Source organism: Sciurus vulgaris (genome assembly GCF_902686455.1).
Source record: "Sciurus vulgaris genome assembly, chromosome: 4".
NCBI lineage: Eukaryota > Metazoa > Chordata > Mammalia > Rodentia > Sciuridae > Sciurus > Sciurus vulgaris.
In genome coordinates, this window is record NC_136464.1 from 58,543,310 (window position 1) to 58,558,880 (window position 15,571).

General features: G+C 39.9%; 1 protein-coding gene across 7 annotated transcripts in view; it reads left to right on the top strand.

Moving 5' to 3' along the window:
• The first annotated feature begins 1,608 nt into the window (after window positions 1-1,608).
• Window positions 1,609-15,571, top strand: part of RUFY2 (RUN and FYVE domain containing 2) — a 41,328-nt gene continuing 27,365 nt past the window's right edge. For 2 of the 7 annotated variants that reach the window (XR_013763107.1, XM_079135791.1), the window contains exons 1-8: window positions 1,613-2,406; window positions 2,613-2,812; window positions 4,606-4,779; window positions 9,436-9,553; window positions 11,595-11,696; window positions 14,188-14,311; window positions 14,468-14,529; window positions 15,041-15,106. Coding sequence is in view for 6 of the 7 variants with exons in the window: in XM_079135791.1 (XP_078991917.1) it covers window positions 2,710-2,812; window positions 4,606-4,779; window positions 9,436-9,553; window positions 11,595-11,696; window positions 14,188-14,311; window positions 14,468-14,529; window positions 15,041-15,106 (749 nt within the window). In the remaining variant the exon portion in view is untranslated. Of the gene's footprint in view, window positions 2,407-2,612; window positions 2,813-4,605; window positions 4,780-9,435; window positions 9,554-11,594; window positions 11,697-14,187; window positions 14,312-14,467; window positions 14,530-15,040; window positions 15,107-15,571 lie in introns of all 7 variants that reach the window. The other 5 variants (XM_079135788.1, XM_079135792.1, XM_079135787.1 and 2 more) reach the window with 5 other exon arrangements.

The window sequence follows — 15,571 nt, forward strand, 5'->3', positions numbered from 1 at the left end:
AAGAGAAAGGAAGGAAGGAAGGAAGGAAGAAAGAAAGAAAGAAAGAAAGAAAAAGAAAGAAAGAAAGAGAAAGAAAGATCAGGAACATGTATTTATCAAAGGTCATCATAAAGAGAGAAGTCAGGACAAAAAAATTGGCAACATATTATAACTGACATCAAAGTAGTATGTAGAATATTAAGTAAATCATACAAGCCAATAAAGAAAAGTCAACTGAAAAACAGGCTAAAGACCTGAACAGGTTCTTTGCAAAACAGGAAGTCCAAATAATTAGAAAACATGGGCAAAGGTGCTCAATGTTATCAGGAATAATGATCAATACAAAGTAAACTCACCATACAATTACATCCTCACAAGACTTGAAAAAAATTTTACAATTCCAAGTACTAAAGTGAATACTGAGCAACTGAAAAATAAATGCTGGTAGGAGTTTAGATTTTGGGAAAAGTTTTGAAACATCTTGAATTTATCTGTTAAGTTTATAGAAAGGTATGCCTGCATTTCCAGAAATTCCAGTCTTTATTATATGCTCTAGAGACTCTATCTAGTACATGCACTGAAGGATGAATGTGCACCCCGCAAACAGTCCAAAGTGGAAACTCCTTGTGGATTTGGATGAATCTCAAGAACATGATGATGTGAAAAACAAAATATTAACAAAATTACTCAGTATTATGTCAGCTGGGAGAAGTTTATAAGCAGGTAAAAATAAGCTACATTGTTTAGGGATACGTACTTAGGTGCTGGTGTTATATGTAAAAGCAAAAAAAAAAATGATTCTTATAAAACTCAGAATGGTATTTACCTTTGGGGGCTGAGTGAGATTAGGGTTTAGGGGCATTTTCCTGGGGGGTGGCTCTGTTCTGTGCTTGATGTAGTGATGATTACGTTACTCACTTTATAGTGATTCTTTAAACCATATATGTGTGTGTGTGTGTGTGTGCATATATATACATATACATATATGTGTGTATATATACATATATATCACTACATATGTTCGTGTATTCTATCATTTATGATTATCTCACAATAAAGAAAATTTAAAACCACAATAAGCATAACAACTGTATACTAGCCAAATTGATAAAGAAAAGAACTTTGCCAGAATTTCACGAAATATCACATCTTTCTAGTTCAGTTATAATCTGAACTGTTACAGTTCTGACTAGGTAATACATCACTTTTGCTGAGTGGGGTGCGGCACACCTGTAATCCCAGCGGCTGGGGAGGCTTAGGCAGAAGGATCTCAAGTTCAAAGCCAGCTTCAGCAGTTTAGGGAGCCCCTAGGCAACTTAGCAAGACCCTGTCTCAAAATAATAATAGTAATGATAATAATAATAATAATAATAATAATAATAAATAATACAAAATAGTGACTCAGGAACTAAGCACTCGGGTTGAATCCTCGGTACCAAAAAAAAAAAAAATACATATATATATATATATACACATTAACTTAAAAATAACTACTTTTACTTTTCCTGAGTTGATTTAACTTAAGTCTACTGTCTGTCAATCTGACCACTGTTTTTTTAAGCATTTTTATTTATTTAGTGGAGATTTATTTAGTGGGATTGAACCCAGAGGCGCTTTACGACTGAACTACATCCTCTGTCCTTTTTATTTTCTATTTCGAGACAGGGTCTTGTTATGTTGCCCAGGCTGACCTGGAATTTGCGATCCTCCTGTCCTAGCCTCCGGAGTCTCTGGGATTGCAGGCATGCACCACCATGCCTAGCGAAGCGTGGGGAGTTTTCCCTCCCCGAATGAGAGAACTCTAGCTTCCTCTCTCCATCTCTTCTTGATCAATGAGACCGTAGCGCGTGACGTTTTATAAACCTGTATATTTACCGATGTAAACAACGTGATTTGGAGCTGCCTACCTAGCTTCAGTGGATCTCTAAGTACTGTAACTGCGTCACATTCTCTAAGTTCTTGTGCCTCTGCGTTTGAGAAGGTGCAAGGCGAGCGGGCCGGGTGTTGGGCTGACCCTGGCCAGCCCGCGAGGATGGACACGTTCGCACGTGCCTCGAGTCCCCTCTTCAAGCCCGCGCTCTGCGCTCTGGCGAAGCCTGGGGGCCAAAGCTCCACCGAGCTCCAGCTCTCCAGCTCCCACTCCCGAGCTCTCAGTCGGGCTCCTCTTCCTTCTCTTCCGGGTCGGGTGGACGCACAGAGGCTGAGCGGGGCGGGTTTTCTCCCGTGCGGGCTGCAGGCTCCGCGGGCCCCCGCCGGATTCCCGGCGCCGCTTCCCTCGGGGGCCGCCCGGGCGTCCTCCCGCCGCCGGGGGCGCTGTGGGCCGCAGCGGGCCCGGTGCAGATGCAGGGGCGGCCGGCGAGCGGCTGCTGGGAGCTGGTGGCCGGGTCCAAGGAACCCCCGCTCGAGACCGCGCCGCCGCCGCCATGGGTAAGGGGAGCGGGCTGACCGTCGACGCCACCCTCGGTCACTGGCTGCAGGCCGAGGCCTGGTCGGGAGGTCTGCGCCGCGGCCGCGGAATCGGATCTGTGGCCCGAACCTGGGGTGGGCGGGGGCAGCGGGGATTCGGGGGCTCGGGGTCACCATGGCAACGCGCGGCCCCACCCTGTTCCTTCCCGCCCCCGCCCGGGTTCTAGGGTCTGGTGGCCGAGGACTGCAGGTCTCACGGCTTCCAGCGAGGACCAGGCCAGCTAGGTGTCGCGCCGGGGTCGGGGGAACAACCCAGGACGAGCCATGACTTTTCAGATTTGGGGGTGGCGGAGGGAAGACGCATCTCAGGTTTTGGCCTGGGCGCCCCACGCCGAGAAAGGGGGAGCGATGCCATGCAAGACCCTGGGTGAGCCCTCCGTGGGGGTCTTGGGGCGGGGTGCGCCCGGAGGCGGCCTTGGGTTCGGGCAAGAAGAGAGGCAGGGAAGGGGCTCCAGGCCTCGGCTAGATGCGGAGCCTGGCTCTTTGCCTGGTGTCTCGGTGCATCTGCAGCCCCACCCGAGTCAAGGAGCCCTGCTGGGGCGTGGCCGCAGTGTAAACGTCCTCGGCTGGGCCCCAGCTCCGACCTGCAGCGCAGCAGCGGCAGTCACCCTTTGTATGGTTGTCACATCCCGAGTTACGGGTTTTGATGGGCACTATAAAATGGGAATCGTCAGATTATGACACATCAGGTGGTTTCACTGTGAGGAAAAAATTTTTTGTTGTTGTTGGGGGGAGCCCTACCACCATGCAGATTTGAAGAAATAATGATGCACGTATATTCCATTAGCCAGCCTGGTCATAACAGTTGTGTCTGTGTTTTAAATTCTTAAGAATTCAACGTCATGCTTCTTGATAGGTAGCTGAAATCAGAACTAGAATACCAAATCATGGGGAACTCTGAATTTTTGTTCAGTAAAGGAAAAATCGGTGCTTTGACTACGTGGGCTTGTATACTTGTCAGCTATTATAGATTAATTGTTTTACTAAGTGCTTTGTTTCTCCTTTGTGCTAAAGGGAATTGAACCCATGGGCACTCTACCATTAAGCTACATCCCCAGCCCTTTCTATATTTTTTTTATGTTGAGATAGAGTCCTGCTAAATTTCTCAAATTTGCAATCCTCCTGACTCTGCCTCTGGGAGTCACTGGGATTACAGGCATGCCCCACAAAGTGTTTCATTTTTCTGCACCTCAGTTTTGTCACCTGTGTTTGCTGACAATATTCCTGCCAGTCACAAGTGATGAGAGTATGGGGACGCATCTGTATTTCTTAAAGTTTGTGGGAAAGAAGATATTTTTTGAGTTGAAAATATCAATTAAAAATCAGGACTTTAAAAATATGTCTTGGCATTCAAACTCAACCTCAGGCATCATCAGCTATATGAAAGGACAGGGAACTTTATAAGTGGTTCATGCAATACAGAACAACAGTTGGAATGGAAAAACCAGAGGGTTAAAATGACAGACTGAAGTAAGCAGCTTCTTTCCCCATTTTTGTCAGTGTTTTAAATTTTTTATCCTAATTTTTTAAAAAAGTTTTTGTGTCAGTGTTTTAACTGCCATGTTTGTTATGAGAGATAGTAGCATCTTAGAGCTTTACCTTTTATTTTATTACCAGTTTATTCTGAACATTTTTGCTTGGAATTTATCCTTAAGAGCATATCTGTTATCTACCATTTGCATAAAACCCTTAAATGTGTCACCTGTGTCCCCAACTTATCTCCTCAGAAAACCATTTAAAAAACATTTTAAAAACTAGTAGGGGGCTGGGAAGATAGCTCAGTCGGTAGAGTGCTTGCCTTGCAAGCACAAGGCCCTGGGTTCGATCTCCAGCACAGCAAAACAAACAAACAAACAAACAAAAAAAACTAGTAGGGACTAGTTTCTATAAAAGTAAGACAACTGTGGGAGAATGACAAAACTGCAGAATCTTAAGAATGATTCATACACTTTGAAGCGGGCATGGCCGATTGCTATAGTATGTGTGAGAGAGACACAAGGAGAAGTTAAGTGGGGGTGTAGTTAACTTGGCCCAGGGGAGATATTCAGTTTGTCCACCAAGGAAAAGCAAACCAGTGATGGTTTTATAGGGGAAGGGACAAAGTTTGTCTATTTTTCTTTGTCTTGTGAATGATGTTGGACTCTTTTCTTGTGTTTCCAGCTACAAAAGACCCCACAGCTGTAGAGAGAGCAAACTTGTTAAACATGGCTAAACTGAGTATCAAAGGACTCATTGAATCTGCTCTCAGCTTCGGTCGCACTTTGGACTCTGACTATCCCCCTTTGCAGCAGTTCTTTGTTGTTATGGAACATTGTCTGAAACATGGTCTTAAAGGTATCATGAGATTTCAAAAAAATCACTTTAGAATCCTTCTCTTTCCATCTTAGATATCCTAGAAAATGTATTTTTTGAGGCCATAATTACTGTTATTTTGTATTTAAAAAATAGTGAATGGATTGATTTTTGGGAGAAAAATTACCATTTTGTTTTTTAATAGATGATCTTCAGAAAATGCTTAATTGTTAGTGTTTTGTAAAAAGAAAAAAAAAATTTTATTAAACATTTTTTTCAACGTACCCTTAAACTGGTTTCCATTTTCTAGAGCAATCAGAATTATTTTAAATTTCAAACTTCAAATGGTGATATGAACTCAAAGTTTGAGGTCTATTAAACAAATGCATTGAAATAATAGATTATATAGCTGGACATGGTGGTGTACTCCATTCCTGTAATCCTAGCTCAAGTTCAAGGGCAGCCTCAGCAACTTTGTGAGATCCTGTCTGAAAAACCAAAAAGGGCTCAGGATGTAGTTCTGTAGTATAATATCCCCAGGTTCAATCCTCAGAACTCTCAAAAACAAAAACAAAAACAAAAAAGCAGGTTGTTAGAATAGGAACCTCCTTATTGTTTGGGTACATATCTATAGAAAGGGATCTCAGGATTGGGGTATTATAGATATGAATGTGACCCTGAAAAAGATCATCCATTCTATTATACATTCATATAGTAAATGTAAAATGTTTGTTTTATGCTTAATTTCTTTTCACAGAACTAGGAATCAAACTCAGAGCCTCTTGCATGCAACTATGCCACATCCCCAGTCCCCAACAATTAAAAGTTAAAGAGTAGCTATTATGCAACGTATATTTAAAAATTAAATATAGACCTGAGGATGTGGCTAAGCACTTTTCTAGCATGCTTGAGGCTCTGGGTTCAGTCCCTAGCACCAGACACACACACAGACAATTGACAGTTGGTTTATAGTTCATATGATTAGCATCTATATGGAGGGCTATGTAACAGTTGTATACCAGCCTGCATGGTGGTACACACCTATAGTTCCAGCTACTAGGGAGGCTAAGGCAGGAGGAAAGCAAGTTCCACCCTAACCTGGGCAACTTTGTGAGACCCTATCTGAAAAATAAAAAGAGTTGGGGATATAGCTTAGTGGTAAAGCACCCCTGCGTTCAGTCCACAGTACCCACCCCCAATTTTTTTCTCTGTGATAGTATTCATGTTTATTTTTGTTTAAAAACTTTATATGTTTTAGCTATTAGGGACTGAACCCATGGATGCTCTATCACTGAGCTGTATTCCCATCCTTTTTACTTTATTTGGTACCAGGGATTGAACCCAGGGGTGCTCAATGACTGAGCCACATCCCCAGCCCTTTTTATTCTTCATTTTTCCATAGGTTCTTGCTAGTTGCTTAGGTCCTCACTAAGTTGCTGAGGCTGGCCTGGAACTTGTGATCCTCCTGCTTCAGTCTCCTGAATCACTGGGATGACAAGTATGTTCCTGGCTAAAGATTTAAAATAATTTCTTAAAATTGTATGAATGAACTGGGCATAGTGGCATTCACCTCTAATCCCAGCGGTTTGGGAGGCTGCGACAGGAGGATCTTAAATTCAAAGCCAGCCTCAGCAACTTAGTAAGACTCAAAACATAAAAGGGCTGAGAATGTGGCTCACTGGTTAAGCCCCTGTGGGTTTAATCCCTGGTACCAAAAAACGAAAAAACCCATACTACACATATGTATATAATATTATATATATACATATATACTTTATATATATTGTACATATATATGTATATATATAGATATAGATATGACTGGGGATGTAGCACAGTGGTTAAGTACCTATGGGTTCAATCCTCAGAACCAAAAAAAGGAAAAAAAAATATGAATGATAGCGAAATAGTGAAATATACTCTTTTGGTACAGTATTCCTCTCCTTATCTTATCTGTGACTCCTCAGTGGATGCCCAAAACCATAAATAGTACCAAACCCTATGTTTACTTTCTTTTTTCCTATGCATGACTATGACAATGTTTAATTTATCATTTAGACACAGTTTTTAATCTCTTAACAATAACAAAATAGAAAAATTATAACAATATGCTGTAATTGAGTTATGTGAATGTGGTCTGTTTATGGAATTTTCTATGTAATATTTTCAGACCATAGTTGGCTGTAGGTACCACCTTATAGAAACCTCAGATAAGGGGAACTATTGAAATATATCAAACAATATAACATAAAATAAAATAAATGCCTGGCACAGTAGCAAAATTCTGTAGTCCCAGCTACTCAAGAGGCTAGGAGGATTCATTGAGCCCCAGGTTTGAGATCAGCCTGAGCAACACGTTGAGAGCCCATCTCAAAAATAGAAACAAAAAATCATAACTTCACAGAGCAAAATATGGATTCTGTTCATTCCTTTCCATTGATCTTTCTAAAGAGAGTCATTCTTTTAGCTCTTTTCTGTTTTTTTTTTTTTTTTCTTTTTCTTTTACTCTAAATACAATTGTGTTGTATCATCCTGTGACTTTGTTTTTGGAGAACTCTACATAGAAAGATTCCTAGGAGTATTATTACTGGGTCAAAAGATATATAATTGGCATTATATAGGCTTCACTGACTTATCAACTAGCAGTGAATTAGAGCATTTGCTTCTCCACATTTTTATTCTCTCCTGATGTTATCAGTCTCTACTTTTGGGCAAGCTGGTCTCCTGCCTCAGGCTCCCAAGCAGCTGGGACTACAGGTGCCACCACCATATCCTGCTTCAAAATCACCAGTCTAATCTCAGACCTTCTTGACTTTTAATTTCCTTTTCAAAAAACTTTTATTTTTAAAATAGCAGTGATATAGATCTTTATTTTTCCCAAGCCTACTAAATTGGAATTTGGAATTTGCTCAGTGATGACCAAAATAGTTTCATATTTATTATGCTTTACAAAATATAGTAAGCCATTTCCTAGTAGTCATAGGCTTATCTTTTTTTTTTTTTTTTTTCCTCTTTGTGGTACTAGGGATTGAACCCCAGGGCACTTTACCACTGAGCTATATGCCCAACAATTTTTAATTTTTATTTTGAGATGGGTCTCACTAAGTTTCTTAGGAATAAGTTGGTTAGGGTCTCACTAAGTTCCTGAGGCTTGCAAGCCTCTGCCTCAGCCTCTGAAGTTTCTGGGATTACAGATGTGTGCCATTTTTGGCATCCCCAACCCTTTTTATTTTTTGAGACAGGGTTTTGCTAAGCTTCTGAGATCCTTGCTAAATTCCTGAGACTGACCTTAAATTTAGGATCCTCCTGCCTCAGCCTCCTCAGTGACTGGGATTACAGGTGTATACCACCAAGCCTGGCTCCTGTGCTTATCTTAATGCATCTAGGGGTTTTTTTGTTTGTTTGTGTTTTGTGCTAGGGATTGAACCCTGGGGGGATTAATCCCTGAGCTATATCCCCAATCCTTTTTATTTTGAACAAGGATCTTTATTTTTCCCCTTGAATTTATTTTTTAGTTTTCAATGGACCTTTATTTTATTTATTTATATGCATTGCTGAGAAACCCAGTGCCTCACACATGGCAGGCAAGTGCTGTGCCACTGAGCTACAGCCCCTGCCCCCTAACTGAGGATCTTGCTAAATTGCTTAAAGGCATTTCTAAATTGCTGAGGCAGGCTTTGAATTTGTGATTCTCCTGCCTCAGCCTCTGGAGTATCTGGGATTGGAGGCTTGCACCACTGTGCCCATCTGATTTAATGGTTTTGTATTACCCGAATGTCAAAATAAATAAAAATAAATTCATAATTTTTTGTAATTAAAAGGAAAACACCTTGTTATCTGTGCTTGGCTTATTTAAACTTATTAACTTATTGAAGATCAATCTGCAAGGGCCAACAGACTTTATTTTGGTACTGGTCAAGAATGAGTGGTCGTTGTTTAATTACCTGCCTCTATAATTTTTTTTTTTTTTTTTTTTAAGTGGTATAGGGGATTGAACCCAGGAGTTCTTTTTGTGTGTGTGTGTGTGTGTGTGTGTGGTGCTGGGGATCGAACCCAGGGCCTTGTGCTTGCAAGGCAGGCACTCTACCAACTGAGCTACCTCCCCAGCCCAGCCCAGGAGTTCTTTACTACTGAGTCTTATTCCCAGCCCTTTTGATTTCTTAATTTTGAGACAAGGCCTTACTAAGTTGCCTAGGCTGGTCTCAAACTTGCAATCCTCCTGCCTTAGCCTCCTGAGTGTTGGGATTACAGGTGTGTGCCATCATGACCAACTCTGCCTGCATATTTTGATATGAATGAATAGCCAAAAAAGCATTTTTCTGATATGGCAAAGTGTTGGGGGCAGTCTGATTGAACAAGAGTGGAAAAGTGGGGCATGGCGGGGCACGCCTACAGTTCTAGCTTCTCAGAGTGCTGAGATAGTATTGCAAGTTCAAGGTCAGCCTAGGCAACTTTATTGACACTTTGTCTCAAAATAAAAAATAACAAGGGCGGGGAATGCAGCTCAGTGGTAGAGAACCTCTGGGTTCAATACCAGTACCAAAAAATTAGATTTAAAAAAAATAAAAGGAGTGGACAGGTCTTTGGATAATGGTATGTTAAATTAGAAAGGTTGAAACTGAATATTTACACCAATATTACACCATTTGTATGTTGAAACTGTGGACATTGTATTTTCTTCCTTTTTTTCCCCCCCAGTAAGAAAATCATTTTTGAGTTATAACAAAACCATTTGGGGCCCTTTGGAACTGGTAGAGAAGCTTTACCCAGAAGCAGAAGAAATAGGAGCCAGTGTCCGAGATTTACCTGGTCTTAAGTAAGTAATGTTATTAGTTGTTCCTTCTTAACCTCAGAAGTGTATTTACTGTCCTCTAACATACCTCATGGTTTATCATCTTCTCTCAGCCTTAATGATACCAAAAGCTCAGTCCTTGTCCCTTGTGATGATCCAATGACAAGAACATGGTTTTAAGGAAAAAGAAAGGTTGCTATTTGCCAGAAAAGGAGAATACGCAGTGGACTCCTGTCCCAGGAGCTGTGATTCTAACTACCTGGAGAAACAGTGGGCTTTTAAAGAAGGGATACAAAGGCTGCATTCCAGCAGTGCCTTGTTAGGAGTTATAATTCATTTTTAGCCTTGGGAGGCAGCCATGTCTCAGACCCCTTGGTAAAAGCTATGAAGTCTGGATTTCCTCATTCCTGTGGTCCCTGGGCTGCAGGACAGATAACTTGACCTAGGATAGAAAGGTTAATCTTGCTTCTTCATGGTTAGGGAGCAGGAGAGGAAGAAAAGAAGGTGGGGGGCAGGAAAAAGTCAATTTTAAATTAAACTGCAGTGGCAGAGCAGCAAGTGTTATATTCATAGCATGAGCAGACCCCTGTTACCTCATGTACCCTTCTTTCATTGTCTCCCAATAAAAATCTGTTCATGCTTTGTTTTTTGTACTGGGGACTGAGCCCAGAGGTGCTTTACCACTAAGCCACATCCCCAGCCCTGCCCCATTTTTAAAAATTTATTAAGAAAATTTTGAGACAGGGTCTCACTAAGTTGCTGAAGTCCTCACTAGGTTGCTGAGGCTGGCCTCAAACTTGTGATCTTCCTGTCTCAGTCTCCAAAGTTGCTGGGATTATAGGCATGTGCTACCATGCTTGGCTCTGAATCATTTCTTTAATTTATTTTTATATTGGTATGTTACAATTATTATATTGTGATTTGTTGTTACATATTCATCCATGAACATAACGTAATTTGGTCAATTTCATTTCCCAATATAGAGAATCATTTCTTTTAAGGCATAAGATGGTACTTACATATCCTATTGGGGCAGATTTACCAAGCTCCCCAGGATTGGTTAATATGTTGGCTTAAAACTATAAAAACGAGCTTTGTACAGTGGTAGCATCATAGCCAATGAGGTTTATCTGGGGTGTGATTAGTGTTAATTGAAAACTATAAAAACGAAAACAATACCATGATAAGATGCCCTTTTTTCTTTCTTTTTTTTTTTTTTAAGAAAATTTTCGTGGTTTTATTGTATCATAAGGCATCGAACCATCTGAACAAATCAATATCTGGGCGGTGAGGCAGCTGCTTTCTCCTTCACGTCTTTGGGTTCCTAGAGCAACTTGTCAGTAGATTAAAAAAAAAAAAAAAGACAACCTTTTGCATTAAATAAGTCTTTCTAAGGCATGAGCTGGTACAACACAAACTTCTCTTTTCAGATGCAAGTGCCCACTCCCACTGTGGCCCTGCTCATTTGTGTATGATATTTGGAGCATCTGGAGGAGTGTGATAGTATTGGGAAGAGGAGGGAGGAGGAAACAGCATGAGTGCCTGGCCAGGAGGAGGTTGTGCAGCCGAGGTTGTGCAGGGCAAGCCTGAACATGTCACTGGTGCAAACCCATGTGATGTTCTTTAATAGGAACATCTGGTGGGACCCTATGATGGGTATTCATCAACCTTTAGCTGGTCCACAGCCATGCTGATGATGCAGCTATCTGGTGTGGGCTGACGGTCCTGTGCCGGGATGCTGTGCTGGATTTTTTGGAAGGCTAGACAACTTCTCCACAATGGCAGCTTTCCCCTGGAACTGCTGTCCTTCCCATGTAAGGCATGATGCGTCAATATAAATTGCACCTAGTTGGGTTCTGTCATTATGAAATAACTAGTAGTAATGTTGAATGAAGGGGATCCCCCATTCTGGAGCGTCACTGAGACCCGAGGGGTTGGCACGATGGCAGTAGTGGCGGCAACCCAGCCTTTTTCTTTGTTAATGTGTACCTCAACAGAGATGGAATGTGGAATCCACAGTTTTAGAGCTAAGGCTATTTTCTGACCATTTGGCTCTTCTTTTTAGGACCCCACTGGGTCGTGCAAGAGCATGGCTTCGATTAGCCCTCATGCAGAAAAAAATGGCTGATTACCTGCGTTGCTTAATTATTCAGAGGGATCTCTTGAGGTTGGTACCATCAACTCATGTTCATTTTTTCTTTTTCATTTATATTCTCTCTTCCCAAAATGATCCAACTTGTAGTATAAAAGGATAATAAAAATTTGCATTGGAATTTGGGGGTTAATTCTATATGTTTCTTCCTAGATCTTTAATGTCCAGTACAGATAAATGCTTCAACTGTGTTGTGGGCACTGTTTAAACTGAAGATCAAATATTTAAGACAGACAACCAGAGAAATGCAATCAGTCTCCCAAGGGAGTGTACCCAGGGCAGCCCTTCGTTTGTCCTTATTCTCACAGTCTCTCTCTGATGTTCTGAAGAATGTGGTCCTGTTTTTCGATTTACCTGTGACTTTGGTTCTATATCTTAGTATTCCCATTTATAAAATGAGAATAACCATACTTTAAGCTCTGTTATTTCTCAACAATATTCTGAAGATTGAGGAAGACGTGAGATAGCGGTAACTACTTCTGTGAATATAGACAAGGGATGCTTAACCACTGAGCCACATTCCCAGTCCTTTTATAATTTTTTAAATTTTGAGATAGGGTCTTGGCTCAGTTGTTTAGGGCCTCACTAAATTGCTGAGGCTGGCTTTGAACTTGCAGTCCTCCTGCCTCAGCTGGCATTACAAGTGTGAGCCACCACACCCAGTGTCAGACTACCTTATTTCTTTCACAGATCTCTTATTTCAACTTTTTTTTGAATACAGATATCCATAAGTGCATTTATTTATTTATTTATTCATGCATGCATGCAGTACTGGGGATTGAACCCAGGGGCATCTCTACTACTGAACTGCATCCCCAGGCCTTTTTAATTTTGAGACAGGGTCTCACTAAATTGCTGAGGCTGTACTGGAATTTATGATCCTCTTGCTTCAGCCTCTTAACTTGCTGAGATTATAGGCATGCACCACTATACCTGGCTTCCATTAAGTGTCTTTAATAGATATTATCTATTAAAATAACTTAAAATATGCCTATGAAATGTACTGACTTGAACATGGGCTTTGAAAAGTTTATTATTCTTATTTTTAATTTTTATTTATTTATTTTTTTGGTATTGGAGATTGAACTCAGGGGCGCTTAACCATTGAGCCACATCCCTAGCCCTTTTTATTTTTTATTTTGAGACACATTCTCACTGAGTTGCTAAGGCTGGCTTTGAACTTGCAGTCTTCCTGCCTCAGCCCCCCAAGTTGCTAGGATTACAGGCATGTGCCACCATAACCGTCTATTTTTATTTTTTTAGAATTTTTTTGTGGTTTTGGGGATTGAACCCAGGGGTGCTGAACCTCAGAGCCATGACCCCAGTTCTTTTAATTTTTTATCTTGAGATAGGGTGTCACTGAATTGCTGAAGTTGGCCTCAAACATTTTTTAAAAATATTTCTTAGATGTTGATAAACCTTTATTTTATTCATTTATTTATATATGGTGTTGAGAATCAAACCCAGTGCCTCACACATGCTAGGCAAGCACTTTACCACTGAACCACAACCCCAGCCCCTATTTATTTGTTCTTTTTAGATACAGAGACTCAAAAAATTTTATACCACCCTTAGAAACAAGTATTTGTATAAGATTGGTGAAATAAGAAAAATGTTTTTCTATTCATTTTAAATAATTTTTCTTTCTCTGTTTTTTTTTTTTCTCTTTTTGGAACCAGGGATTGAACCAAGGGGTGTTTAACCACTGAGCCACATCCCCAGCCCCACCCCCATATTTCTCAAGCCCAGCTTCCAAAGTTTTATGTTTATTTTCCACCTTCGTCTTTATCCCAAAGGTTTTAGTGAATCCGAGTTCTGAAAATTCAGTTCTAATAAGATGTATAATCAGATTAGGAAATCACTGTGTCCGTGTGTGTGTGTCCGTGTGTGTGTCCGTGTGTGTGTGTGTGTGTGTGTGTGTGTGTGTGTGTGTGTGTTACTGAGAATCAAACTCGGTGGGGTCTACCACTAAGCCTTATCCTTTTTTATTTTGAGATAGGGACTCACTAAGTCACAGAGGCTGTCAAACAAGCAATTCTCCTGCCTCAGTTTCCCAAGTAGCTGGGATTACAGGCCACTGCGAGTCCACTGTCCTTCTGAAAGTCAGAAATATTTCAGGTGTCAGTGTTGCCTTTCTTTTAATCTCACTTTGATTTTCTCTTCTCTTTTCAAATTCCTTTTCCTGTTTTCTTTCCTTCAGTCCTTTTTCTTCCAACTTTTTAAAAACATTTAAATTTTGAAAATTTAACACGTAAGGTTAATTTTAAAGTCATCTAACATGACCGGAAGCATAACTCAGTGGTAGAGGGCTAGTGTACATGCATGAGGCCCTGGGTTCAATCCCTAGCACTGCAAAAAAAAAAAAAAAAAAAAAAATTTAAAAATAAAGGCACCTCACATAAATGTGTCCATGTCTTCAAGGTGGAAGACAGGGTGCTAAGATTTCAAATTTTAATTTTAGAAATAAATTTCTGATTTAAGGTTTTTGTTCTTCTAATTTTCACAGTGAGTTCTATGAGTATCATGCACTAATGATGGAAGAAGAAGGAGCAGTAATTGTTGGACTGCTTGTTGGCCTGAATGTGATAGATGCTAATCTTTGTGTGAAGGGAGAGGATTTAGACTCACAAGTAAGTGCAGAAGGTTTTCAGTTGGCACACTTCCTCTTTGATCCAGGTGTCACTTCAAGTTGTAAACAATGCTATTAAACACCAAAGAAAAATTAAGGGTGAAAAAGAGTTGCATGATTATCATTTCTTTCCTTTAAATAAATTTATTAATTTCAGGTTGGAGTGATTGATTTTTCCATGTATTTAAAGAATGAAGAAGATATTGGAAATAAAGAAAGGTATGATTTTCCTAAGTTACTTCACTTTTTAAAAAATATACAACTCTTTACCAGTCAATTTTAGATTCATCTATTTATATTATGGTTTGTGTCTGTGTCCCCTCTTACCTCCACCCCTTGACTCCTGTTTTGTTTCATTTTTACTTTCTTTAAAAGATTTACAAGGCAAAATGGAAAAATCAGTTAGAAGAAGGTGACTTTAATGTGAAGTAGGACTTTTGATCATACCTGCATTTATTGAGATGCATTTTCATAGCTGCATTTTGTAAAAATAGTGATTTATTTCAAAATCTAATTATTTAAAATATACTAACAGTGTTGTTGAGTCTAGTATAAGTAATTTATTGAACAAAGGTTATGGTTACTTAGTACCAGTTACATCTGAGATTATAAAAATTCTTGAATTTTGTTTTAAAGGCAAGACAATGTTGTTTTATGATCATTTTTTAGATGATTTAGATATTTTTTTCCACACTTCCGGACAGCATAAAGCTTCTTTTCCTCCCTCTAGGAATGTTCAAATTGCTGCTATCTTAGATCAAAAGAATTATGTTGAAGAATTAAATAGACAACTCAAGTAAGTATTATGGGTACCTCACATACTTATTAATATTCTAAGGCTTTCATTTTAAATCTATCCTTTCTCCTAAGTTTAGTTAAGAAAGGTTTGCGGGAATAGAGAAAGAACAGAAATTTAAAATACAGAGAATTGATTGGATGTGGTGGCACATGCCTGTAATCCCAGTGACTTTGTTCACCGAGGCAGTAGTATTGCAAGTTCAATGCCAGCCTCAACAACTTAATGAGGCCCTAAGCAAATTATGGAGACTCTGTCTCAAAATAAAAAAATAAAAAGGGCTGGGGATGTGGCTTAGTGGTTAAGCACCCCTTGGTTCAATCCCTGGTTCCAAAAAAGAAAAAAAGAAAAAAGAAAAAAAGAGAGAGAGCGAGAGAAAGAAAAATGATTTAATGATTTAATATGAATAGAAAAACATTTTTCTTATTTCACTGATCTTATATACAAATACTTGTTTCTGAGAGT